The 25,243-nt window shown below is 44.9% G+C and overlaps 8 protein-coding genes across 8 annotated transcripts; 6 read left to right on the forward strand and 2 right to left on the reverse strand.

Moving 5' to 3' along the window:
- Nucleotides 1-916: 916 nt before the first annotated feature.
- N7529_002780 (uncharacterized protein) lies at nucleotides 917-1,543 on the forward strand (the record flags this gene model as incomplete). Its single annotated transcript, XM_057238308.1, has 1 exon — nucleotides 917-1,543. The coding sequence occupies one exon, from the start codon at nucleotides 917-919 to the stop codon at nucleotides 1,541-1,543; it is 627 nt and encodes a 208-aa protein (XP_057100919.1).
- Nucleotides 1,544-2,903: 1,360 nt separating this feature from the next.
- Nucleotides 2,904-3,842, forward strand: N7529_002781 (uncharacterized protein; the record flags this gene model as incomplete). Its single annotated transcript, XM_057238309.1, has 1 exon — nucleotides 2,904-3,842. The coding sequence occupies one exon, from the start codon at nucleotides 2,904-2,906 to the stop codon at nucleotides 3,840-3,842; it is 939 nt and encodes a 312-aa protein (XP_057100920.1).
- Nucleotides 3,843-5,304: 1,462 nt separating this feature from the next.
- N7529_002782 (uncharacterized protein) lies at nucleotides 5,305-6,312 on the forward strand (the record flags this gene model as incomplete). The annotated part of the gene is made up of 1 exon (XM_057238310.1): nucleotides 5,305-6,312. The coding sequence occupies one exon, from the start codon at nucleotides 5,305-5,307 to the stop codon at nucleotides 6,310-6,312; it is 1,008 nt and encodes a 335-aa protein (XP_057100921.1).
- A 689-nt stretch (nucleotides 6,313-7,001) lies between these two features.
- N7529_002783 (uncharacterized protein) lies at nucleotides 7,002-7,811 on the forward strand (the record flags this gene model as incomplete). Its single annotated transcript, XM_057238311.1, has 3 exons — nucleotides 7,002-7,157; nucleotides 7,314-7,414; nucleotides 7,469-7,811. 3 exons carry the CDS (start codon nucleotides 7,002-7,004, stop codon nucleotides 7,809-7,811), a joined length of 600 nt encoding a protein of 199 aa, XP_057100922.1.
- A 134-nt stretch (nucleotides 7,812-7,945) lies between these two features.
- N7529_002784 (uncharacterized protein) lies at nucleotides 7,946-8,275 on the reverse strand (the record flags this gene model as incomplete). Its single annotated transcript, XM_057238312.1, has 1 exon — nucleotides 7,946-8,275. One exon carries the CDS (start codon nucleotides 8,273-8,275, stop codon nucleotides 7,946-7,948), a length of 330 nt encoding a protein of 109 aa, XP_057100923.1.
- A 198-nt stretch (nucleotides 8,276-8,473) lies between these two features.
- Nucleotides 8,474-8,991, reverse strand: N7529_002785 (glycosyltransferase family 32 protein; the record flags this gene model as incomplete). The annotated part of the gene is made up of 2 exons (XM_057238313.1): nucleotides 8,474-8,641; nucleotides 8,746-8,991. The coding sequence occupies 2 exons, from the start codon at nucleotides 8,989-8,991 to the stop codon at nucleotides 8,474-8,476; spliced, it is 414 nt and encodes a 137-aa protein (XP_057100924.1).
- Nucleotides 8,992-17,473: 8,482 nt separating this feature from the next.
- On the forward strand, nucleotides 17,474-18,996 carry N7529_002786 (uncharacterized protein; the record flags this gene model as incomplete). The annotated part of the gene is made up of 2 exons (XM_057238314.1): nucleotides 17,474-18,195; nucleotides 18,243-18,996. The coding sequence occupies 2 exons, from the start codon at nucleotides 17,474-17,476 to the stop codon at nucleotides 18,994-18,996; spliced, it is 1,476 nt and encodes a 491-aa protein (XP_057100925.1).
- A 1,727-nt stretch (nucleotides 18,997-20,723) lies between these two features.
- N7529_002787 (MBL fold metallo-hydrolase) lies at nucleotides 20,724-21,254 on the forward strand (the record flags this gene model as incomplete). Its single annotated transcript, XM_057238315.1, has 1 exon — nucleotides 20,724-21,254. One exon carries the CDS (start codon nucleotides 20,724-20,726, stop codon nucleotides 21,252-21,254), a length of 531 nt encoding a protein of 176 aa, XP_057100926.1.
- Between the last annotated feature and the right edge of the window lie 3,989 nt (nucleotides 21,255-25,243).

Consider the following 25,243-nt stretch of genomic DNA (forward strand, 5'->3'; position numbering starts at 1 on the left):
GCAATTGCTATGGCTGGTGGGTATTATTATTTCAGACAGTACTCACAGGCATAACCACAGCACACCCTCGTCGGGCAATTTCCTCACGAGTGAGATAGTGTGAACGCCACAGATCAAAGCATTTACAAATGGCCCTTTCCCAAAATTCATTCTACAGCTCCACCATTCTATCTCGACACACCAGTATCGAGCGCAAGTAACCCGTAGTATGGTGTAGTAATCAGCGATGGCAGTTTGTGGGCTACCTTTTCCTTATTTCACTGTAGCTCACCGTTCCCAAAAAGACGGGTCAAAGAAATACCTCGTTACCTGTTCTCTAAGTGTAGACTAGGCCTCCTACGGAATACCAGGGAACAGACTTACCGCGATAAGTGCCATTATTTCCGCTCAATTAGCTCACATCGGTAGTCATGGACGGTAAATGCCAACCACAAACAGACCTATACGTTCGGTGACCTGTTTACACAGATTATGGGTCATGATTAAGTGATTCCGCCAATAGCCTGCCAAGTCACATCAGCGCCAAAATTTCCAAAGCCTCCCGGAATATGGTACTTTCCATGGGGCAGCCCTGTGGGTGGCTCCCTAGGTAACACTAATGTTTTGGGAGCTTAGAGGAATCACGCGAGGTTTCGGGGGTGTGATACAAATAAGTGCGCTAGCCGTCTGACAAGGCTGCGGCGAGAAGATATTACAACGTGTCTATGCGCCATGCATTCACATGACATTTCGTCCCCTACAAGGTCAGTGCGGCTTTAGTTTCGATGGCTTTCCATGCATGATGCCCAATTGCCCCTCAACCATCCGACCCCCTTTATATCCACCTACCTAACATGCCTACCCTCTATAGCGTCCTTCATTAAATCGGCTTAGGGGTGAACCAGACGCAAGTTCGCGATTGATGATACACGACGAAATGAAACGCGTCAAATGTCTCCATCGATCTTCCCAAGTACCTAGCTACGAGGCTAGTTCTTGGCATCTCCCGACAGAAATAGAATCAGATATCACAACTTTAGCTGCAATCTGTCAAGTCAAACATCAACAACGTACTCCCTTGGAGACAAGTGTGGATGGAGAGGTGAGCCAAGCGGAGAGCTCAGGTGATGAGCAAATGGATGGCGATAAACAGCCCTGGACGAGCATTGCCGCTTCTTTGACGGAGGAGGGTACGAAGTCGGTCAAGATGCGGTTTCTCGATCGACTGGCTGAGATACTCTGCTACAAGAAGGAAGCGCACTTTGTAACTTGTACAGCTATGCAGGAGACCAATGACGAGGTAAATATCCTAGCGTTGAGGAATGCTGAATGGGAGGAACAGGACATCAAGCTCTTAGGGGAGATGGCGAGGCAGCTGGAACTAGTTGCAAACAGAGGTATGCTTGGAATTTTTATTGATAAGTATCGATCCGACCCCTCAAGTCTGATTTACAATCAATACCAGAATCCCTTGACGTGGAGTGTTTACCGAACCTCCAAGCGATGCTCAGCGAATACTATAGTCCACGACTTACTTATCATGCATCAAAGCTCCTCGCTCTAATAAGAGAAAAGAAGAAAATGCGGAATTTGGTTGCACCTTTGGAGAAATTTCTCTCAAGAGAGATCTCTTCAACAGACCTAGTGAGAATTGTCGACGATCGTTGCTACAGCACAACTTTCTACTCTAAAATCAATCAACTCTTTACAGCAAAGCAGGTAAAACGACTAGTCCGTGAGCTGGGATTTCTTTGTCGCCCTAAATACGCCTACGCCACCTTTTTTAGAAGCAGCGCAAGAGATCGAAGGTTTCCAGAGCCTGAAGATTACGCTCGTCCCGGGATCTAAGGCGAAGCAGGTTCCACCGAGCATGTCGTTGTGTCCCCAATCATTATCCAAAGCGGACCAAAAAAAAATTGGAGACGGAACTCCGAAAGAAGAAATGGGTCCATGCTGAAATGGGAATGGTTACCTATCTTATTAGCAACGAAGGTGTGGCTCGAACTGTTCCATACCTCGGTATCAGCAAAAAAACATGTTTTATGTGTGGCCACATTCTGCAGAGCTTGGCTCTCTTTCAAGCGCGCAACAATCATGGCAAAGTTTATTCACAATGGACGTTACCCAGCTCTCTGATTATCCCGTCCTTATATCAAGGCAAAATAGATCCTGCGGTTCAGAACCTCCGCGATGTGCTGCGGCATGAGTGTGCGGTAAATGACGACAAACACATCGATGCGGTCAAGGAGTCAACTATTTCAACTCCAGTGGCACCGAAAATAGCAAAATGGTCCCCATTCAATCGCCATATTCCAGATCCTAGATCCCAGGCAAGACAAGTGGAGTGGCTGTCAACCTGTAGCTCAAGAGCAATGGCTGACAGGTACGAGGCACAGTATTCAATACTAGCAGATACTAATTCTAGCTATAGAACCAACCAAAGCCAGACGAATATTCCTGACATATCGCTTGTTGCTGAAACAGACGAGACACAAACTCCAGAGTCAATTGGTCCCCAGTTGATATCCAATTTTTGCGCCCAATGTCGTACCACAACAGTTTCACTAACCCCCTGCTCAAAATGTGACACGGCATTATATTGTAGCAAAATATGCCAAAGGCTGCACTGGTTAAAGCACAAGTATTCCTGCAGGCTCGGAAGACCTTTAGACGAGGCGGACGACTTCATTCTGGCGTGCCAACGAAAGGAGTTTCCAACAGATGATCTTGTGGCAGCGGCCTTTGGCTTCCAATACTTCGCATCCGCAAACGACCGAAGAAGAATTTTTTACATATATTGCCAGCTAGTGAATAGCTATGGAGTCACAGAAGATGAACTTCGAGAGGCATGGCGAAGTAACAAATTGAAAGAGTTTCTCCTGTTCCGCAGCTCCCAGATACCTTCTCCCACACTTCAACGAGAAATGCGTTGGTTACATCAGCAGGATGGCTTCGCCACCGGCGCAGTACATGATTTATGGAAGGGTATTCAATCGCAACTGCATTTAGTCGAGTCAAGAGATCGCAAAATTCCATTTGATCAGTGGAAGCCGCGGGAGAAACTCGAGGCATACATTTTCTTCTATCAAATCTCAAACGGATTCGTTCCAGATACAGATGAAGACAACTGGATTTTCCTTGGCTTCTGCACGGCTCGAGATCATCATGGTGTTACGACGCTAGCAAACCTCTACAGGGTGCTTATCGGCAAGTGCAAATTTCAAGAGTTTTGGAAGGCCATGGAACAGTCTGATATGGTCGGTCTGTTTAAAAAGTACGGCCTTGGGCATGCCATCCCGCAACTGCGTAATTTCGGAACCCTCATGAACGTTGTGGGAACCTGGTACCAGAGTGTTTGGGAATTAAAGCGCTTTACTCGACTGCCGACCGTAGAACCGATGCAAGCTGTCGCTTTAGATTATGGGTTCTACAATTGTCAGACACCGCAGGAGCGAATGGCTCTTCGACGGATGTACGCGGAGTTCTTCGACCGGGGTGGGGACGAAATGAAACTTCATTTGGCCTGCATAAGTGGCCAATTGGCGTTCTTCTTGTTGTTAGAGTTGCAGAAGCTTCCTGTTTCGGCTGATCTGCTGTCCAATCCCTACCCGTTAGAACAATGTGGATATATGGGCATGGTAGTTGAAAATGCGGCTCTTTGTTCAGAGTCTAACTACGAGCTTGTGAAGAAATTGTACGATGAAAAGGGAGAGAAGGTGGTTATATTGACCCATCCTGATGAGAAAGATGAGGGGATCAACGAGGGCTTTATAGAACGATTACAGTTTTTGCGAGAGTCAGTGAGGATTCGGATGACCGATGTTCAAGGGGTGACTGTGAAAGAAATGGCTACTATATCGTGATATTTTCAATGATACAATACAAGGGAAGGTTGTTGCTTTACGCAATCATTCTACTCTGTAGCTTGATGGGTTCTTAGGGATTCCGGATTTTGGTTTGTGTGTTGTATAGTTTCTGAAGCACTTATGCATATGAATACAAATTAATGGAAGCCTTGGGTATTATGGATCCAGTGAGTGGTATCGCGCCATCTCCAATACAAAAAATCCTCGCCAGGTGCAAAAAGAAGGCATTATTCATTACAATAATGAATTCAAACTCTAGCCATTTCTCACAATGAAGAAGTAATGCATAAAATCCTCGAAAATAGTGGACTCTCTTGAACCGTTATAAACACGGGACAAAATAATGTCATCCTGGGTGTACGCTGTGAGGATCTGGCACTGCTGATCACGATGGAATTCAGGGATTTAAGGAGATGTTGTGCCATAGGGAGATCAGCCTGTTTTTCTAAAGCCTATCGGCTTATCACACCCTGACTCGTCCAAATAAACAAGATGATAGGAGCAAATTCGGAACTACAATAGCAATAGGCATCACATCAGTCCTCATTGAAATAAATCCGATGCTGATCGCCTCAATGTCACCGCGTGCTCCCGTACACAATCTGTATCATTAGCACCTTAATGTCTTCATCGGTCGATAGTCTCCTTCCAAATGATGTTGTCAATCCAAGAGAATCTCCTTGCCAATGTATGCGCAACTCCAATGTTTTTGCTTCCAAAATACCATAGCTGACATTCATTAGCTCGTGCTGGTCGGCGGGCTATGAAATTGTATGCCACGTCAGGCAGGTGGAGAAGGAATGACACTGGATCAATGAAGACCGTAGGCCCGATAAGCGGAGCAAACCGATGGGACGTAAGAAGGTGCGCGGGGATTATGGAACCATAAGAATGAGAAACAAGCACAAACTTATTACATCCATGGTACTGCATGGTTTCCATGATCTCACCGATCATCACCTCTTTTTTCAGAACAGGATGAGTTCTCCGAGAGCTTACCGGTACGATTTCAAGTGCGATGATGCCAATCTCACTACCTTCCGTCGCTCCCATCCCTATTTGCATGTTTAACTCTCGGAGAAAGCCTGTATAAGGGTACAGGCCAATCCAGATACCATGTATGAATAGTATGGGTAGCCATTTCTTGGATGTATACCGTCGATGCTAGTATTTGAGATGCCTCGCCGGTGATTGGTAGGCAGTGATCTATACTTTTGCACGCGCCCAAACCTCATATATCAAAAATATCAAAAATGTCGTTGTACTAGTGCAAGAGAATCGCTCATTTGACACTCTCGCTGGTGGTTTCACCTACAATGCAACAATCGATGGATTGGTCAATCATATCTATTGCAACTCAGCAAACGTTTTGAAGTCGACCGCAAATAACTTTTGTGCGGCGGATACAGCAGAAAACATTGTCAAAAATTCCCCGGATCATTCTCTTACAGGGGGAAATATGCAGATTTTTGGCGACTATCACCCACCTACCGATGCGACCTCGTCTATGAATGGTTTTATCACCGAGCAAGGCCGAATCTACCACTTGAACACCCAGCCAGAGGAGACTGAAGTGATAAATTACTACAAGCCAGACCTCGTTCCCGTCACCAGTGCTATGGTGGAGAATTTTGCACTGTTCGACCGCTGGTTCGCCTCGGTACCCGGAGCATCGAATCCAAATCGTGCATACTTGACTTCTGGCACCTCTTACGGAAAGGGCCATGATAAAGGGGCTTTCTATCACTCAAGCCTACCTCAAAATTCAATCTTCCAGCAACTATCAGAGAAGAATATCACATGGATCAACTACGAAAATACCACAAACCTAGGAAAATCAAGCTTCCCGCCGGACTCACTTTTTTACGAATGGACTACGAGGTCGGGAAATAGCAAGACCAACGTTCTTCCTATTGATCGCTTCTACCAAGATGCTAAAGCTGGCACGCTACCACAATTCACGTGGCTCAACCCGGAGTGTTGTCGTTATATGTCTATGCATCCAAAGTCCCCAATCAATATGGGTGAGAATTTTATGAAGGGTATCTACGACACACTCCGGAGCTCGCCGCAATGGAACCAAACTCTCTTAATCATCACCTGGGATGAACACGGAGGATTTGGCGACCATGTACCCCCTCCCACCGGTGTTCCGGCCGGCGACCAATTGACTTATACTGAGAAGGCCCCTGATGGGAAGAAATATACGTTCCATTTTGATCGCCTTGGCGTTCGTGTCCCCACCATATTGATATCACCCTGGGTGGAAAAGGGCTTAGTTCAAAACAGGCCCAAGTCGGGCAATAATGATTTTACCCACACCTCCATCCTCAAGTTCGTGTCTGAGCTCTGGGGCCTTGACAGCCTGAGCCCGCGGGTGGAGTGGTCACCTTCATTTGGTGATCTAATCACCAACCAATTACGAAACGACACGCCAAAGGAGATGCCCAATGCGGCTGGTTATTGAAGGAGACAGGATCTAGACATGTGTGTTCGTTCACTAGTGTGCCCTGCGACACTATGTACAGTTGAATTAGTTTCTTTTTATTCGGATATAGAATTCGAAGCTACGGTGAGCACTAAGCTTGCAACGAAACAAAATGAGGCAAATAATACATATACAAATACACATACATTCCGACCGCATTGCTCCCAATTTCATACGTGTAATTAGCCTTGGCTTAGACATAATTCACGATCAAGGTGAATCTGCTTCGCCCTCCAGAGATAACTGTAGGGAAACGGGTACTGTAGGGCGACCCGACACCTGAAATGTAGAAGGTGTATGACGGATTACGTACAATGTGACTGGTCAACAGGGATGAAGGGATGCCAAGATGGCCAAGCTTTAACAATGGAGCAACCAAACTACCTCCCCGTTTATGGTATCATAATAACCGGTCACTTGAAATTACCCTCATCAAGTGGAATCAAGGTATGTGCAATACAGCTCTAATCTTTACTAGCATTGTGAATGTCTGATTCAACCGAACGCTTACTATAATTATTTTCGCCTCTTACAACAGATCCCACGTTCGCTTACAATCGTCCTGGCCATGTTTGCCACTCTGCAAAATCTTTAGTCTATAAAACTCGTCACATTACTGACAAAAAGGTGGAAAATGCGGAAGATCCCTTCGCGGCTCGGAAACGCAGATGCCTAGCGTTTCCACACACCTTGGCCAAAGTTTGCCTTTGGTGGCTTCCACTGCAACGAATTACTGGAATTTGATCCGCCACCTGCGCGTTTTCCGAATTGAGATGACTTACGTGTCTCTCGATCAAATCGATGCCGAGTTATCTCAATCTATGGTAAGTAGGTACCACCCGCCGCCAATAGCTTTAAGTTGGGATGGGGTGCTTTTGTACATCGAGTGACAGGAGAGTCTAGCCTAGCATTCCATCATGCGGAAGTATAAAAGTTTAACAAATTTTCAAATTCAACCGAGCGCTCTAATTTCCTATCAGACAAAACAAATGAATTGTCACGCTACACAACATCTTTCTTTGACCATAAACAACAGTCTGGCCAAAGGCACCATCTCCCTGAGGAACCTAATTTGCGTCCAGTATGATGATTGATTCAAGTGGTGCTCTCGTTCTTTGACTAACAGTGTTACCAGTGGCCAACCGTACGAGAAAGGCGATACTCTTAGGCTCATCTCCCCCGAAGATGTCGATCAGATCTTAATTCCACATGGCCAAAGTGCCGTGGTATCCGTCTGCGGAAGTGCAGCGTTTGGGGTAGGAATAGAGGGAATGCTTGACCTCTGCCGCGATGGAAAGAGCTTGATCACTTCCCTGTACTGGAATGGACCTTGGAAACGTATTGGGAATGAGCTTCATCTGGCCAACGTTGACGACAAGCATTATGTCGTGAAAGTGTCTACACCTCCATTCGAAGGTATATTGGGAGATATCGCTGTTGATATCAGAGAAATATGTGCGAGCGATCCACTGCAATGACGTTGATCGTGCTGTGAAGTATCTGCGTTCATAGGAAAATAATACTACTTCAGCTGACAGTGTGGCTGGATCGACACATAATATATAATAACTATCAATAATAGCTTCGATATTAATCTATTATTTTGTCTCTGTCATGATGCCTTGGCCAACTTTGGGTTGCTGTGACTGGACTCAGCCTTACGAAGCACACGATCAAGAATAAGCATGAGTACACGGTGGAAGATGGACAAGCCAGCAGCTAGCCCAATCGCTCCCATGAGGAACCAAGTCCATGGCCTACGTCCAATCCACATGACTACCTGTGCGTCTGATCTATGCCAAGTGCCGCCCTCCAGGTCGGTAATATACGGTGCTAACTCCGTTGCATTGATGACCCTTACTGCCGGCGAGGGAAGCGAAGGCTGCTGAAGCAAGTAATCCTTTATCACCATAGTGAGGAACATGGGCCCAGCGGATATCATGGTGGCGGAGTAGGGTTGCCATCGAGCCCAGAGACGACTTATGGCATGAAAGATGGGTAGTTTGGCAATTGCCGCGGTGTAAACTGGATGCCGGGCAGAGATTATTATGAAGTCGTTAGTTAGACCGGTCGGAACTGTTGATTTAAACAAGGCGTAGTGCGTCAAATTGTCGGATTCAATTTCGTGGATAGGGAAACTCTAATTGCACCAGGTATCGATGTCAAGGTAGACACCACCAAAATGATGCAGAACAAAATAGCGCAGAGCATCTGCACGCTGGATTGGGAAGGGGTAGGCATCCCATATATCCACGAACCAGGAATATTCGACGGAGAGGAAGTTTCGAGCCGACTCATCGGTCCATACCTAGACAATGAATCAGTAGAGCCCAAAAGTAGTCAGTTCCTTCGATACGAAGCTAAGCATTCGCAGGTTCATGGCACTTTCCACAACGTATGAATAATGATTACCTTGTATTCAAAGTCTGAATAGGCCTCTTTGCAACTCTGCTGCGGCTCTATCCACTTTTCTGGAACCGTCTCGGTGGCGGTGGTTTGGTGTAGGATTCGCGGTATCTCGCACAATGAGGTTATTCTATGCTGAGAACCTGGCGTGACAGGGGTGTGCAGGGCTACTCGTGACCCGAAGAGCTCTTCATTTCTGTGTAGAAGAGTGATGAGCGGCTCGAAAATCTGGAGTAGCAGCCCGACGACCATCATGTCTATCAGAAGGAGAAGCACTCTAGCCCTTCTCGGCCTTGGCACCAGTCGGCAATTCCGTCGCGGGAATTGCAGTGACCCAGAGCCCCATTCAAGATTCTCTTCATCATATATTGTGTCTTGTTTGGCGTGGAAGGCCCCCAAAGCCCCGCGGTGTAAACGCTGCCAAAATCTCATCATTTGAGTTGGTAGTGTATGCCCTAGAGGGTTAGGGACTATCTTGCGCGTTATTTCATCAACTTTATAAAGTGCGATAGGCTATGGTCAAGCTTCCATTTGTATCCTGATAGTAAAAAGCTCGCGAGATGGCGTGTTCGGTAGCATAGAAGTATGCAAGGGATAAGATTATCTGCGAAAAGCTTGACCTACCCTAGTTTAGTTTACTTCGCATTCTAGACTTTGCTTAACTCTAGACGCGCAACGGTGACGAACTACCCACTCTGTTTCCGGAAGGTTTCTTTGATCAGGTCACACTGCTATACGACACCTGACCACCTTGGACCAAATCCGGCCAGTTTTGCCCCTAGATACCAAATCATTCGAGAATTGTTATTTCAACGAAAACGAAGCGTACACCGTATTGTTCTTATTCAAATATTTATGTTAATGTAAATTTCATATCACCGTAGTTTCTTATAACGTGGTAGCCACGCCTCACGTCTATGGGACATCGTTACTGAAACACCAAAATCAAGTGTTTTTTCTCTACCTAACCTTGACCTACTGTGGTCGCTAGTCTAGACTTGTTACAGACATCACTTAAATGCTGGTAATTCGTGCACCGCCTATTTTGATACATGGAATCAGGTTCAGATATCATTATCACAAGTGAGAGGCGCCGAGGGGCAGGCTAGCCACGGTAAGAGTTGTGAAATTCAGAATTTATCATGACAAGCCAGCGGATAAATAATGCACACGTTAGACGTATTCGCAAGGGATAAGGGCTTTCTTTGTTAGAAAGTCCAATCGGTCAACCTTTTCCATTCCTATTTTCTTGGCCTACAAACATGGAAATTGTACGATGAAGGATAGGACTGGTCTTGCGCGAAATGAGTTTGATGAGATAGGGGTATTGATACTATGAAAAATCATCGCAAATAGAAAGAAAAGAAGAAATGATGGCCTGGCAGTAATCTTCTCGCGAATGGCAAGATTATAAAACCCAATCATCGCAAGCGGTTTGAAGGCAGAGATGGCCACACAGTAAGTCAAATTAAACTAAATAGGGAAATTAATCCAGACCTAAACCAATAAAGATTAGAGCAGCTCAAAATTGATTCACTTTCATGATTGTTGCCTCCTGATTTTCACCGCATTACATCCAATTCATCTTAAATACAATGTGCTTCAATACCAGCCTGTGTTCTTTTCATCGCTCTTTTAAGACATCACAATTTGTCATTGGTGCTTTCCCTCCTATCTGGCGGCACTTCTGGCGAAGATTTGACCCTACAGTCAGAAAACCATGTCCGAATATCCGCCCAAAAGACGTTACACAAACTGGTGTTCGCCATATGCGCCATGGCTAGTAAATTGTGCGGAGAGGTCAGGCATATAGGGAACACAAGATAAACTTCAGAATCCTGAGACGGATCTGGATGAAATTTATCATGGTAACCCTTTTTGCCGCGTATAGGAAGCCGATGAACTACATGGTGGTACAAGTCACAAATCAGACGAGAGACTAGAGGCGGCACACCGGCGATATCTCCCCGAGAGATGGAATCTAGGGGCTCGAAAATGAAGCCCAGATATGAAACGTGGGTATGGTGGAGCAGGGCCATGCAGGCGACGAGTAGGAGGTCGCTTATACCTTTGGGGCTTCCTGACACTGCGATGCAGGGATCGAGGTGATAGCCGCCTGTGCCGAGGCGGCGTAGAGCAGCGAAGCCGTTGAGGCGGCCGTCAGGGCCCCGGGTATATGCAAGGTCATGAGAGCTGGTAGCGCGAAGAGATCATACACAGTTATAAAAGTTTGCTGGATGCGGGAGAGGTTGCGATAGAAAGGACGGAAAGCCAACCACAGTAAGTTTCCAGGCTTCCACGTATACGAAACTCAGATACGATTAGGATCCTAATCAATTGACAAGATCGCTAGTCAAGGACAAAATGAAAACCCCATACTTTGTGAATCAGTGGTAGTTGATACTATAGAGTTGTGATGTGAGCCAAAGTTGGCCAGCAGAAGCACACCTTCGTGACTCACAGCTCACCGTATCGCAGTGAAAATTGTGTGCAAGCAATGGAATGGGTTATTCACCAGCCTTCTGGAGAGGTAAATCTTCTGCTGAAATTAAGAAGGGACGAGGAACGGCCGTGTTCCGAGGTGGATCTAAAACGGAGCATAAGTTCAAGGAGCTCTATTGCCTGTCTTACTATGTTTGTTTCCTCGGTTTTGTTTGCTTCTAGTGTCTCTCAGAACCCGTCTCGAAATGACCGCATATTCAGATACTTCGTCTCCTATCAAATGTGTTAGGTCATAACCTCTATTCCTTTCAACTCTAGCACATACGACCATAGGGTGTGGAAAACAGGGCTTCCCGTCCGCTCAGCCGTACTTAAGCCACACGCCGGTGAGTTAGTAGTTGGGTGGGTGACCACCAGCGAATCCTCACTGTTGTATGTTTTTTTCAATTGAAAACGTCTTCCACTTCGCCTGGTTATCCAGGGAAATAGCCAGGGAAATTACCTCGTAGTTATGTCCCTCAAATTCGCGATTAGTTCCATCTCCTCGAGTGCTCGCTCTTTCGATCAGACTCTCCATGGGAAGAAGATTCCAAGTCGTTTGACCTTTTTATTTCTTCCACACTGTCGTTATCCAGCTATGGGGCTATCTATCTTCAACCCTTGCATTGCGAGAATGGAACCGAAACATGCCCAAAGAACATCCTACCTAGGTTTGGATGACCTGTACGCGATAGCTGAGAAAATCAAGATTATTATTGAACATATAAAGGTTCATCGTATACCTAGCTACATAAAGTTCACTATTGAACTTTTTGAACATAACATTAATCCTCGATACTTGCCCAGTGGTATATACTAGATAAGACCAATTGATCTATATGCAATAATCAATGCTTCCGATGTTCCAAAATTCGGGCCCCACATGCTTTGAGCAAGGAAAACAAACAAGCACCTGCAAAGGCAGTAGGATTGCGGCGAATAAACATGATCCTGCTAGTTGATTACCTAACGTTATATAGCCAACATTCAACGAGTTATTCTAATTGCCAACAGTACGGAGCCAGGTAGGAGTCTCAGTATCATTCCGCAAAGTATTAGAATAATAGCTATTGATGACGCCTAAAAAACTTATATCGAACTTAACCATAAGGGTAAACTCGGCCTCTATATCGAGTAGAAAATCCGGCCCTGTTTTCGAAATAGCGTTCGCCGTAAAGTATCCCTATATAGATAAATTTACAGTTGTAGTATCAAGCTAAAGATTCACAACTGGGTTCATAAAATTGGTCTTATTAAAAGTAGCGTTAAACGAGATTAGAGCGAATGACCAGCTAAGAACTTTAGTTTCACTATAGTCTGTTATACTGTTAACCTCCTATAATTTGAAACCCCGATAGTGTGAGACCCCGTTACGAGGGTCTCAGCCCTGGGTCTAGTTCGCAGGTGCGAACTGGCCATCTCGCAGTCTGTGTGAGACTGCGAGATATATATCGTCAGACCTGCTTAGTACTTGGGTCCTGACAGATAGTCACTAAGTGTACTTAAGAAATTATCCGGTAGGGCCTTAGCTTACTTAATAGACTAGATAAAATTATTTTCACCCTCTAAGGAGAGATTTTTATAGATAGGGCTAGGTATTCTTAGTGAAATATATAATATTTTTCTAAGCCTTTAGCTATCAGACTCACTTAGACGAAAATAGTGCGTATTTAAGGAAGGGTACCATCTCTTAAATCAATTTCCAGGAAGGGAACGAACTGAAACCGAACCCAAGGGGCCCGAGAGTCAAAAAGGCATTCACCGGGTCATCTTCGAGGTTGTTGTATAAGGCTGGCTCTGTGAGCGCTAGCAAGGTTGTGTACTTTGTCGTGATCGCTTCATTGCGAAGAACAGGACAATATTCCGTTTCAGAAGCCGCAAATCCAGCATATGCTGAAAATTCAAAATATGTGGTTCCATTTTAGTACCCAAAGGTGATCGATGAGAAACTTTGTTTCGCTTTCAGGGTCGGGTATTCAACTTACGATCCAACCTACGGTAAAGGTCGCTCAAAGTCAGATCTTTTCGGCCACCCCAGTGACAATTCGCGCAGTGAGAAATCTTTCCTTCAAGGCCTTTAAAGACCACACAGCGGCCGAAGATGCCACCTTCATTTTGGCAGTGAGTGCATGCTGCATCGCTATAGAGGCGTCGTCTACGAGCTTGGATTTGGAGCGCTTCGAGGCTCTCCTTACGAGAACCAATCAGCTTATCCATCCGCTTGGTATTGTGACGGATCTTCCTCTTTGCATTGTATGGTGGTTCTCGCACAAGTGAATGCTTTAGGAGTACGTGCATAAGCTCTGCACGTTTGGCCAGCCGATATTTATCACTCCACCAGATATTCTCTCGGGCCAGTGATGCCCAGAAGCTAGGCGTAGAATCATAATTCGAACACGTGTTTTAGGAAAAGTAAGCAACCCATCTCATTCAACTACCGATAATGTGTTGCAGGATGCTTGTCGTGCTGTCCTAGAGTCGGACTGTGAGACCACTGGAGCTAGACGACGGCAGCCGACCATTGTTTGAGATGGCCAAGGAAGGGATGGATCCAACCTGAATGGCCCTCAAGAGACTCTCAAGTCTTGCATGTCTCTATGATGCTAACCTCACGGGTTCTTCTGGGCAACTTTATCGCTTGGCGGCATTGTTTCCCTCGAGTTTGGAAACTTATTTCCAAACTTATTTCAAACAATCAATATTATTGAAGAAACCATAACATTGATGACGAAAAAGCCCGGCAGCTCAGAATATTACTCCATGCTTGATATCGTGCTTATTCAATTTTAGCAGGTACCATCTCTGAATGTTTTTACATTCCCCTAGGTTTATCGATACCATAACATTAAAGCGCTTCGGTGTAAGCCAGACTTAGCAGCGTGGGGTAAATGCGCAAAGTAAGGAACTATCTAACAGAAAATAAATAACAGGACCTTGCAATTCTTCGGTAAAAAACCCCAGACTCTCTGAAGGAGCGTCCGCCACACACTCTGTAGTTGCACCCACTCTGTAAATTTTCTCAGGATTCAATTCCAACTCCCATTTCAACCATATATATAAATGAACTTGAAGCATTTAAAATAGCAATGAATAATACATATACCAAATTACACGAATTCAATAGCCATAACCCGCCCCCACTTCCTTTGTATGCGTCCATGCCTTCTGATCTGTGTGTTGATCTTGGCCTATTTCCGCTTCCGTTTAGAAATATCCTTAGCTTCGGTCCATTTATATGCTTTGTATTTCATGCTCCTTAGCTCACTAGCATTAATCATGAAAATCATACAAGGGGCAATAGAATATGAAGATGTGAATATTGTATTGCGGACGGAGGAGAGAAGGAGAAGGGAAGAGAGAGATCTAACTACTCCATGGGAGACTATCCCCAAGTGGGATGGCAGGTGACATCCCCAACAATTTACACTGCCAGTAGCATTTGCCCTTGCCCAGGTAGCATTATATCTGGCGTGGCGAGCAGCCCCGATAGCTTAAGTCATATCTAATTCGGACTGTGATGTATGCACTAAAGCAGTGTGCATTTTAGCACTGTTTGCGATCCTTGTAAGTTTATTTTTATAGCGGGAAGAATGAGCTTCACTCTCTTTGAGCGCTAAGCTTAATTTTTGCACTTTTTTAAACACCGATATCGAGAGTCTATAAAAAGTGGCTCAAATATAGTAATAAAAAGAAAAGAACAAAATTATTCCTCCTATAAAATTCACTAAATTGCCGGGTAAAATATGATCTAAACCGGTCGTATGAAACTAGTCGCTTAATACTATAGACTAAGACATCGGTCATATATCCAGAATCGGATATATTAAGATGTTTATTAGTTTAAATAGCGTTAAACTATCGTAGCATTTTCTGTTTACCACTTAAAATAATAAGTGGTAGACCGATAAAGCCGTCCGCCGAGACTGCTTCTATTACTATAACAGATTCACGATTTATAACAGAACTGTAATATATTTTACGCTTCGGTTCTCGAATAATAATCTATTAATCTTTACTAACACTAATCTAAAAGCTAGTCTTATTAAAATTCTAGATTTCACCGGGTAAAATGCTATTCTCCTCGACGACCCGAGTATATTCTTTAAACCACTTTTCTACCACCCCTTTATGTATTACTCGGCTTCGTTTAATATCGAGGGCTCGTCAGCGACGTCGGTAATATTAAGGATCACGTTTGAAGAACCGATGAGTCTAATGCTCGCCGACCTTAGGCAGTAGAATTGCGGGATCGGTATGCGCTTCCTTAAGGATAAAATTCGCGGTAATAGTGATTCATGACTAGTTTATTGTAGCAGCCGCATTATCGAAGTAATCAGTAAATTAGCACAAAGGAGATGCTTATGCAGAATTAAGCTTCCGACCATTAGGTTAGCGTTAAAATAAGGATTTCACACTATGCCATCGATTCCGAAGCCGGCCCTTAGGCACGTGGAATTCACGCGCAGTTTTCGCAATATTGGGCTTAGATTGCTGCGATGAATAACTCATTGCTTAAGAAATCTGAATCTCAATTTTAGCGTTATCTTTAGGCATAGTGATAGAGAACTTGATGGTTGAAAGTGGTAGGTTGAATCCTTAGAAAATCTACAGAGTGGGTAGCGGACCCTCCTTCGGAGCTGATATTTTTCACCGAAAAATTGTAAGGCCCGGTTAACAAGCCTTGAGCGTTCGGTGGAATGAGTATCCCTACAGTAGTTGTGGATCGCGAATTAAAATTCAGGGCCATGCAATAATATCTGTTTGATTGAATTTTGGAGTGAATAAAAACCCTGTTCCAGATCTTGAGCTTTCAATAGTGAAGAATAAACGGGCGTTCGAGCAGGAAGCCATTTTGGCCAGGCTGGGTCATGGAGTCTGCTAACACGGATGAAATTCGAAGAGCAACGGCCGTGATTAGGCGCTGAGAGCGCGCAATTGCACTTCAACAGGGCGAGCATGGCTTGAGATAGAATATTTGCTTTCTGCACTTGTGATTGGACTCTGGTCCCCGCAATCGAAGTCTCAAAATGAGCTAAGTCACGGAAGCCACAAAGCCACTGCTACGGACTTATTCTCGATTATCAACGAATTGTTGTTAACCAACCGTTCCGCAGGGATGCGACAGAGGCACGCTGCGGAAAGGCAGGGCATGATTCTAGTCAAATAACCATAATGCCCAGAATATAAGGAGAAGAAATCTTACCGATGCTCTTTGGGATTTGATGCGCAATTGTTGGAGTTATGCACGTATCTCTCCCAATTATGTACCGCTATCATCTTTTAACCGCCGGAAAACCGAAGATTCACGATTTTGGCTCCGTTTCCATAGCTGTACGGGCTAAGCCTTTTGGTCATGAACTCAAAATGTCATTGACCCCTTTTCTTAAATCAAACAGCTCCTTCGTCAGACCATGATTACGCACCTGTTTTCATGATAGAAACGTTATGCCGTGAGAGTCAAGAGCACTTTTGAAATATTACCGCTGAGAACACATTATCTTTCGTTAAGTCCTTTGTACAATTGCTGTATCTCGTGGCGAGGCACAATCTCATTATCATTACTTCTTACAAGTATCTGAAAATAAAATCATGGACCGTTCGCACAGCATAGTTCAATTTTGTAAGGGTAATTCTATCTGATCTCGAACCAGGGCCAACCCGTGCACCCGAAGCGTGAATTCTTCCCCTACGTACAGTGAATTCCGAGCTCAGATATTCGGAATCCAGGCCGCTTACAGAGGCGCTTGAAATCAGATTCAATTAGATACTCTCCTCTTCTTACGTGGACTCTACTCTGAAACACGCTAGTTTATCAATTTTGCTACGGGTAAATTGCCAGATCGGTGGCTTTGTGACTTTTCAGAGACATTTACAATCATTCCTATATTGATTAAAGTCCCGAACTAAAAGAGAGTTTCACATATACCTAAATGTCTCACAGTAAGGAAAGGGGGATACACACTTAGGCACCGTCTAGGTAACAATATAAATCCTAATATCTTCGGCATTCCCCTGATGAGATAACTTTCTCTGTACTCCAGACTGAAGTCACTCCTTCCTCTATTTTGCTCTTTAAGTCTACACTCCTTGATACACGATGAAAAAAATCGCATTTCTGCTGGTCTGGCTCCCAATAGTGTCGTGTTTCAATCATCCTGGATTATTGGTTTCTAGTAATGACGTGAGCAGACTTCAGAAGAAGATTGTAGCGAAGCTAGAGCCGTGGACTACTTGCTGGGGGGCGTTAACATCCATGGACTCCGGTAACATTCCCTACATCCCCCAGGCTGTGAGTGCCGTGGATCGTGATGCAGAGGGCGATACCACAGCCCACGCCTCTCGCCTTTGGCAAGATGCAGCAGCAGCATTTGCACTTGCCCTTCGCTGGAAAGTTGAGAGAAACACATCGTATGCTGACGCCGCTGCGGATATTCTGACTGCCTGGGCCGAAAGTCTCACTTCCCTCGGCGCAAACGACGATCAATACCTGGTGGCTGGCCTGCAGGGACATGAGCTGGCAAATGCTGGAGAGCTACTGCGAGACTACGCCCCTTTCCAAAAGAGCGGACTCGCTTCTTTTCAGACAATGATGCAGCATGTTTTTCTGGAAAAGAACTTGTACTTCCTGAATCATCTGGCTGGCTCAGAGCATAACGTGAAGCATTTTTTCGCCAATTGGGAGCTTGCCCAGGTCGCTTCAACCATGGCAATTGGTGTCCTGACGGATAATAAGACCACGTGGGACTTTGCGGTCAATTATTTCAAGAATGGAACTGGAAACGGTGCGATCAACAATGCAATAACGAATATTGTGGAAGAGCCCGGCACTGGTCGTCCACTTGGCCAAGGTCAGGAAGAAGGTCGAGACCAGGGACATTCGTCGTTGGATTACGCTCTCCTCGGTGTTATTGCTCAACAAGCATGGAACCAAGGTGAAGACTTGTTTGCATACAATGACAGCCGCATTCTCCTCGGGTAAGACGTATTCCTGGCTTTCTCTTGGATTTACTGACGCCGTGCAGTGCCGAATATTTTGCGCGTTACAACCTCGGATATGATGTTCCCTTTGAGAGTTACACCAACGGCATCGTCAGCTATCCCGAGATATCTAGTCAATCTCGTGGTAGTGTAAGATGGGCGTGGGAGGTGCTCTACAATCACTATGTTAAGATCAAAGGGCAATCTGCTCCTTGGACGACTCAATACTGGAACAAATCTTTGGAAACTTTTGGTGGTGTCGAGATTGGCTCTGGAGCCTACGGTAGCCCATTGTCCTCCGGTTACTACGATACAATGGGTTGGGGCACTATCTTGTACCACCTCGATGACACTGATGTGGCTGCAGCTCGTGCGTTCTATCGATCATCATCAAATGTGACGGTGTCTGCGAGTGCACCATATTCGAGTGCACCATATTCGAGTGCACCATATTCGAGTGCACCATATTCGAGTGCACCATATTCGAGTGCACCATATTCGAGTACACCATATTCACGTGCACCATATTCACGTGTACAATTGCCTTCAAGCGTGCAAAACTCCTCAAATCAGCCATCTTCGGCCACTCAAGCCACGCTCTCTCCATCATCAAATTCTCCTCCCTCTCTAGTAGGCGCTGCCCCTCCAGCTGCTCCAGAAGGCTGCAGAAATGCAGCTTTCCCGACTTCAAGAGGCTCTGAAGCGTTGGCAGCTGATTCAAACAAACAAGAACCCAGACGTCGCCCCTGGAGTCATAACTTACGTGCGCATGGAAATGCACATGGGCATACTCACTAGATGAAAGATACTTTAGCCTTGGTCGACTGAGGAGTGAAACACTCTTTCTTGGGGATGCTTTTTGGTTGAGTGGCAAAAATTCAAGCTTTTGTATTCTAGCCCAGACAAATTCGATTCTTGGGGCTGGAATACTCTTTGAGTTTGGTAAGTAGTGTATCAGAGCTGAAAGAACCCATTTCAGCTTTCTGCCCGCGTACCAGCGAGCCCATGTACCTAGCAAAATGATATCGACATTTGATCTGTGGAAATTACGATTGCGAATTTATAGTTGAGTGACCTCGGGAAGCATGACGATTCACGAAATCTCGCTAACGATTCCCCGCTCTTTCTACCGCACTCAACCTTGGAACATCCAATTCACTGGCTATTCTCTATCAAGAATGTCAGAAACATCGACCCCCACCGGTAAGATGCAATCACCTAAATGCGGACGTAGACCTTCAATCCCATAATTCTGCACATTTTGCGGATCGCGCAACAGTCTTAGTTGAAGTGAGGTCGCCTATAAAGCTCTTCTGTTGTAAGCTGACAAGTGCTTGTCCCCTCTTAAGTCCTCTGGGCTCAACGCAGGTGTGAGAGCAAGGGCAACTACGTAAATTATGTATACTTAAATCTCCAGACTCCGGACGTCCCCAAAGCCGACCTCCAAATCACCACAGCCGGTATCTCTTTTACTGGCGAGTATGAAAAAGGCGTGACATATCAGCTATCGCTCAACTGGTATGCTGAATTTGACCCTAGGATCAGTAAAGTGAGGCACATCAGCAAAGAGGTCGAATTGGTTTTAGTAAAGAAGGAGGGGTCATTCGGGCATTCTCTGATGAAGGGTGGTGGGCGTCACAATTTCCTGAAGGCAGATTGGAATGATGTAGAATCGTCGGACTCATCTGGTTAATGTTTTGACTGACTATGGTTTGTGGAGAGATGAGGACGAACAGCATGAGGATGGCGACCACTATGAGAGATTTGGTTATGTCGTATACGGCGATGGCTTCAGAATGGTATGACCTACACTGATTACTCCAGTAATCAGTTGGGTGATAAAGGTGTCCTTAGATTTGGATAGGATGAAGACGACGAGGACAACGAAGAGGACGAAGAGGAGGTGCATGATTTTTGAATTCCAAGATTCCTATGAAAATAGGCGGTGGGGGGCACTGGAAGGCACGGTTATCAGCGTGCTTTCTGTATCTTTGGCAAATTATAGTCTTGTTCTAAAAGTTTATCAAAATCGAGTCTGTTTACATAAATTTGTGTCCATGTTTTTGTCAGATCTAATCGTGCTGAAGCGTGATCGAGGGGAAGCCGGGCGGGATCTCTCTTATCCGCAAATCCAGGAATGAGGCCCCGATGACGAGCCGTCAACTCCGCGAGAGAGGCAAAATGGGGAAGGGCAATCTAGAAAAACCGGAAAACAAGTATTTCTAATTTCATGTGTATCTAGTCGTAAGCTATGTGGCACCATAGGTGGGACCGACCTAACTAACCTATTCGGATATACGGAGGATCGAGTAAGTGGAGCGTGACATGCGCCTGACAATACGCAAGGGGTTTCTGAGGGTGAGGGAAATCAACCTAGGCATTCAATTTCGAGGTCGCATTGCTATCAGTCGCATTGCTATCAGTCGCCTTTATACCCGAAAAAATGACCCGTGCAGTCACTGAAATGTCATAAATACCCAAAGGTTCCACTGCAAATGGAAGGAATCACTTTCAAGCTCTGCAAAATGCCCCTCCAGACCTACCACCATTCAGCCTCCTCCAAGGGACTCGGCAGTGTTACCACACTGATAGTGGGTGCCAAAGAGGCCGTGTTGATCGACGCTCCTTTCCTCCTTCCTGATGCCAAGTCTGTCATTAGCTGGATTCAAGCCACTACCGACAAACCTCTCAAAGCGATTTTTGTCACCCATCACCATCCTGATCATTTCTTTTCGGCCAATCCTATCCTCGAAGCCTTTCCATCGGCCGAGTTCTACGCAGCACCCTATGTGCTTGCAGGAATCAATCGCGAATATGACGACAAAGTGAGCTATTGGCCTACCGTTTTTGGCAAAGATAACGTCCCCGAGGCACCTAGAAAGCCAAAGGTATTTGACTTTTCCTTTTTCATGTTTGAAGATAATCCGGGTAGCCCTGTGGTTCTCCTCGGTCCACTGCAAGGCGATTCAGTTGATCATACAATATTCTGGATGCCAAGTGAGAGAACAGTCGTATGTGGTGACACAATTTATGGCAGAAGTACACATGTTTGGTAATGTTGTCCTCGAAGACTCCAGATCTGTAGACAAGTAATTAATGGTTTTCAAACTAGGATTGAGGAAGTGGAAACTAGCGCCCTTCTTGAAGCATGGCTCAAAACCATTGAGATTATCGAGGCTCTTCGGCCAACGAAAATCATTCCTGGTCATTTAGACTTGGGGTGGTCGCTGGACGCCCCGGCTGATCTCGCCCACACCAAAAAGTATCTAGGATTACTTGGAGAGAAGGTGACGTATGCTTCCACCAAGCCGCAAGTCCAGGAACTTTATGATTATTTCAAGAACGCCTTTCCGCAATGCAAGGAAAATCTCGAATTCTTCTTGGGTCATACCGCCAACCAATTTGGCGAAGGAGGGCATGTTTGGGAAGCAAACAAACACCATGCAGTGGATAAGAGGACTTTGAAAGGTCTAAATGGCTATTTGTTCTAAATGTTATCACTTGTCAGTACTCCACCAGAGCTGGTAGGGAGTCTACGTAACATTCAACACTCCTCGCTGACGTTCTCTCCGACAATTTATGACAAAATTTGTTTCTTGTTACTTGAAAATCGATAGCATTCAATAAAAGAAAATACAAAACATTCATTGATTACCAAGCTTTCATGACTGCGTCTAGAAAGATATGCGTGCTGAATGATAAACCCACTACAAGGAAAGGCTCGACCTTTCTAGCAAGCATGAAAGCGCAATTACTTTGTTCAGAGGCTACTGTATTAGTGCTTAGATCCGCAGACGACTTTCCACGAAAAACAGATACTTTATCCAAATCGGTTGGGTCTCCTTTTGGGATTTCTGGTGCCATCGATTGCACGTCTGGTATGTCTGTGTAAGGAAAAGGCACGGTACAGGAGCCTTCTGCTATGAACCGAACCAACGTCAACACTTCAACTTTACTGTTTCATTAATAACCATTGGTTCCTGGTTCCCAAGGCATCAAATGAAGAATCAGCACAAAGGAGCCCCTTCATCTTGCTATCAGATCTATAAAGTTATACAAACTCCAGGTATCTAAGTATGTTTAATGACCTTCTTCAATTATCAGCCCCCGGTAGTTTGGACAGAAGATTTTCGAGTTTTTGAGAGAATACAAGGTGGCATGAAATCGATGGGACACGACTTAATTTGCTATCATTTGCGCCACGCCGCGTGTCCTGGCTTTGTTTGCTAGTTTCGCGGACTCTTTTTTCTTGAAAATCGGAGTTTCGCGCCTTCATTCATGGTCCATATGAAGAAATAAGCCTAAATTTCATCATTGTTGAACAGCTACGGAAAGATATTCAGAAAAGCGATTCGATTCATAAGAAAGGAAGGAAAGAACCTATCTCAGACTAATAAACGTGGCTGCGCTCTGATGAGCTGATAAGAATGGCGGCGGCCTAAGGCCAGCACAACAATCATGAACTGCTTTTACTTTCCCTGCTGTGTGATTATTGGCATAACCCGCTCTCTACTTCAAGGTACAGTTCATTTTTTCTGTGAAAGCAGTTTTATTTTGCTAGCTTCCTGCATATCCCGACTTACCACCTAGGGATATGTTGCAAGTCCATGCGTTGACCCCCCACAAATATTTCGTTTCGCATATCCCTTGCGTCAGAAGCCGCGCTTAGCCGAAGGCCCGACCCGCTTGTACGCTTGTCGATCTTCTACTCCAGCTTCTCCTACTTTATAACACGGTACATACAGCTCAATAACCCATTCGATCCTCTCCAAAAATTACCTCATTCGTTGTCAGCTGTACCAATCCCACATTGCCAAGATATAAGCTCCTTATTTCATGTCACTATGTTGGCAGGGTAGATTATATGCTCCTTGCTGAATGTAAGCATACTTTACCTTTTGTTATTCAGTGCAGCACTGCGTAGATCTTATGGTGGCTTCTGCCTCGTCTAGGGATACGTGCTATATATACCTATCTGAGCTTGGACCAAAGGAAGATATATAAGATGTATCTAACTTGTTGCCTCCATCTTAAAATCGTCAATATTTTACCATAGGCCAAAATTCAAGCCAAAATCGGTATCCATCAAATCGCCTTGGAATGAAGCTCCTCTACTTCGCTATGGCGATGTTATCGCTTCTTGCCACGGGACTTGCTTCCGCAAGTCCTTCTGTTGTTGGTTGAAAAATTGTTCCAATTTGCACCTGGAGTCCTCTCCCGAGAGTCTCAACACGCAATGCTCAGGGCTTCTAGCAAAGCTACCTGCAAAATAAGACCTGAGATCTCTGTCTTTACAGTAATATACGAAATCGGCTTATCACTGCAGTCTTGAGAATTCATTTCCAAACCCCTAACCGTAAACACGATGATCTGTTGTAATTCACAGGAAATTTATTGATTGTTGTATTTAAGAGGGAATATGTGAGGCTATATATACAGCATGAGCTCGAAATTGATTTCCAATCAACCTGCTTCTTCGCATTGACACCTCGGGAATTAATTCCAATGGTGCCGCTTTGTTCTTGATCTGTACCAGCCTCATATCACAACATGCTTTGCCTCGTTCTGATTTGTTACCCTATCCCCCCATGTAGTCACAAGGCCCACCGCCCGAACTTGAATCTGTACCATAGTTCTGCAAAGTATCGGCCACCGTCCTAAGGTAGTTAAAAGAAGGTAAGACTCTGTTTATGGAAATCTTTATTGCTAAAGCTATCTAGACGGTCTAGACTCGTACAAATTGGACCAATCCCTGAGCTTATGATGGTTTCAAGTGCATTTTTTCAAAATCGTTTCCATTCCCGTCGAGCAGTGTGTGAGATATATGATGTCATTTATTATGTGCAGAATCTATTAAGAAGTCACTCCTCTGGACAGTTCGATTTAGTAATAGCAATGTCTTGCTGAAGAAAAGTTGCTATTTTTCTCACATCAATCGAGATTTTTACCATCCAGATCAAGATTCTCTAAATCCACCCTGAAAGATGCGGTCCCACATTTTACTCTCAGTCTCTGCCCTAGCAGGAACTATGACCAGTATCACATCAGCGGGTGTTCTGCAGAAAAGAAACTGCGAAGCTGATGACAGACAGTTCTGTTGCGCTTTGGAGAAAAATCCGAATCAAAAGATCCTGCCTAATCTCTATCTATTTGCGTACGGATTAGGCTGTAGTAAGTCTGACAATGTCTCCTCTTAATACACTGCTATATGGTCTATCTGCTGACTTTCCACAGAGGAGATCACTGATGGTGCTAGTTGTGATCCTAACTCGTCTCAGCCTCACCCTATTTGCTGCCTAGCCACTCAAGTTGAAGTAGGTTTCCCTCCCGTTTCCCTTGTACCCTTTATTACACCACTTTCTGCTCAGGAAGCTCACCATATATCTAATTGTGTAGACTGGCCCTTCTAACAGCGTTTTCTGTTTCATAACTTAATAACAAGGTGATTGAAAAAAAGACGAGTGATATGTAAAAGCAGTTGTCAACTAAGGACCACTACCTTAGGCGTGGTATTTATGTACTTTATTTCTCTTATTTCTCTATGTCTAGTATCGTTAAATTAAATCCCTATCTCGAGGAATCCATCGGCCAACACATCTATTTAAGGAGGTAACAAATTGGCTGAAAGGCGAGCTTCCGAATCAAAGGCATACCTATCCATACTCAATAATTCGCTCCCTATATCTGGCTAATACGGTCGTTCCCGCGTTAACTAGACGCTATTTATGCATAAGCCGTGAGCGGTCATTAAGCGTTATTCCATCACAACTGTACAATTTTGTCCCTGGTAACTTCGTCACGCGCCTCTCGCTGTCTCGGGAAAATTTATGTTGCACCCGAAGGCGGCTTTTTCAAAGTAACTTCCGGAGAGTGACATGAACCCGAATATTGTAAATCTGAGGAATGACTTGATTATTATTCCAATGGGGATACGTGAAGCTATATGTGCAGCATGAGCTCCAAGTTGATTTCGAATCAACTCGCTTGAGACACCGCGGAAATCAATTCCGATTATGCGGCTTTTTCCCTGATCTGCGACAGCCTC

This window comes from Penicillium soppii, assembly GCF_028829465.1.
Source record: "Penicillium soppii strain IBT 18220 chromosome Unknown utg000003l, whole genome shotgun sequence".
Classification (NCBI taxonomy): Eukaryota; Fungi; Ascomycota; class Eurotiomycetes; order Eurotiales; family Aspergillaceae; genus Penicillium; species Penicillium soppii.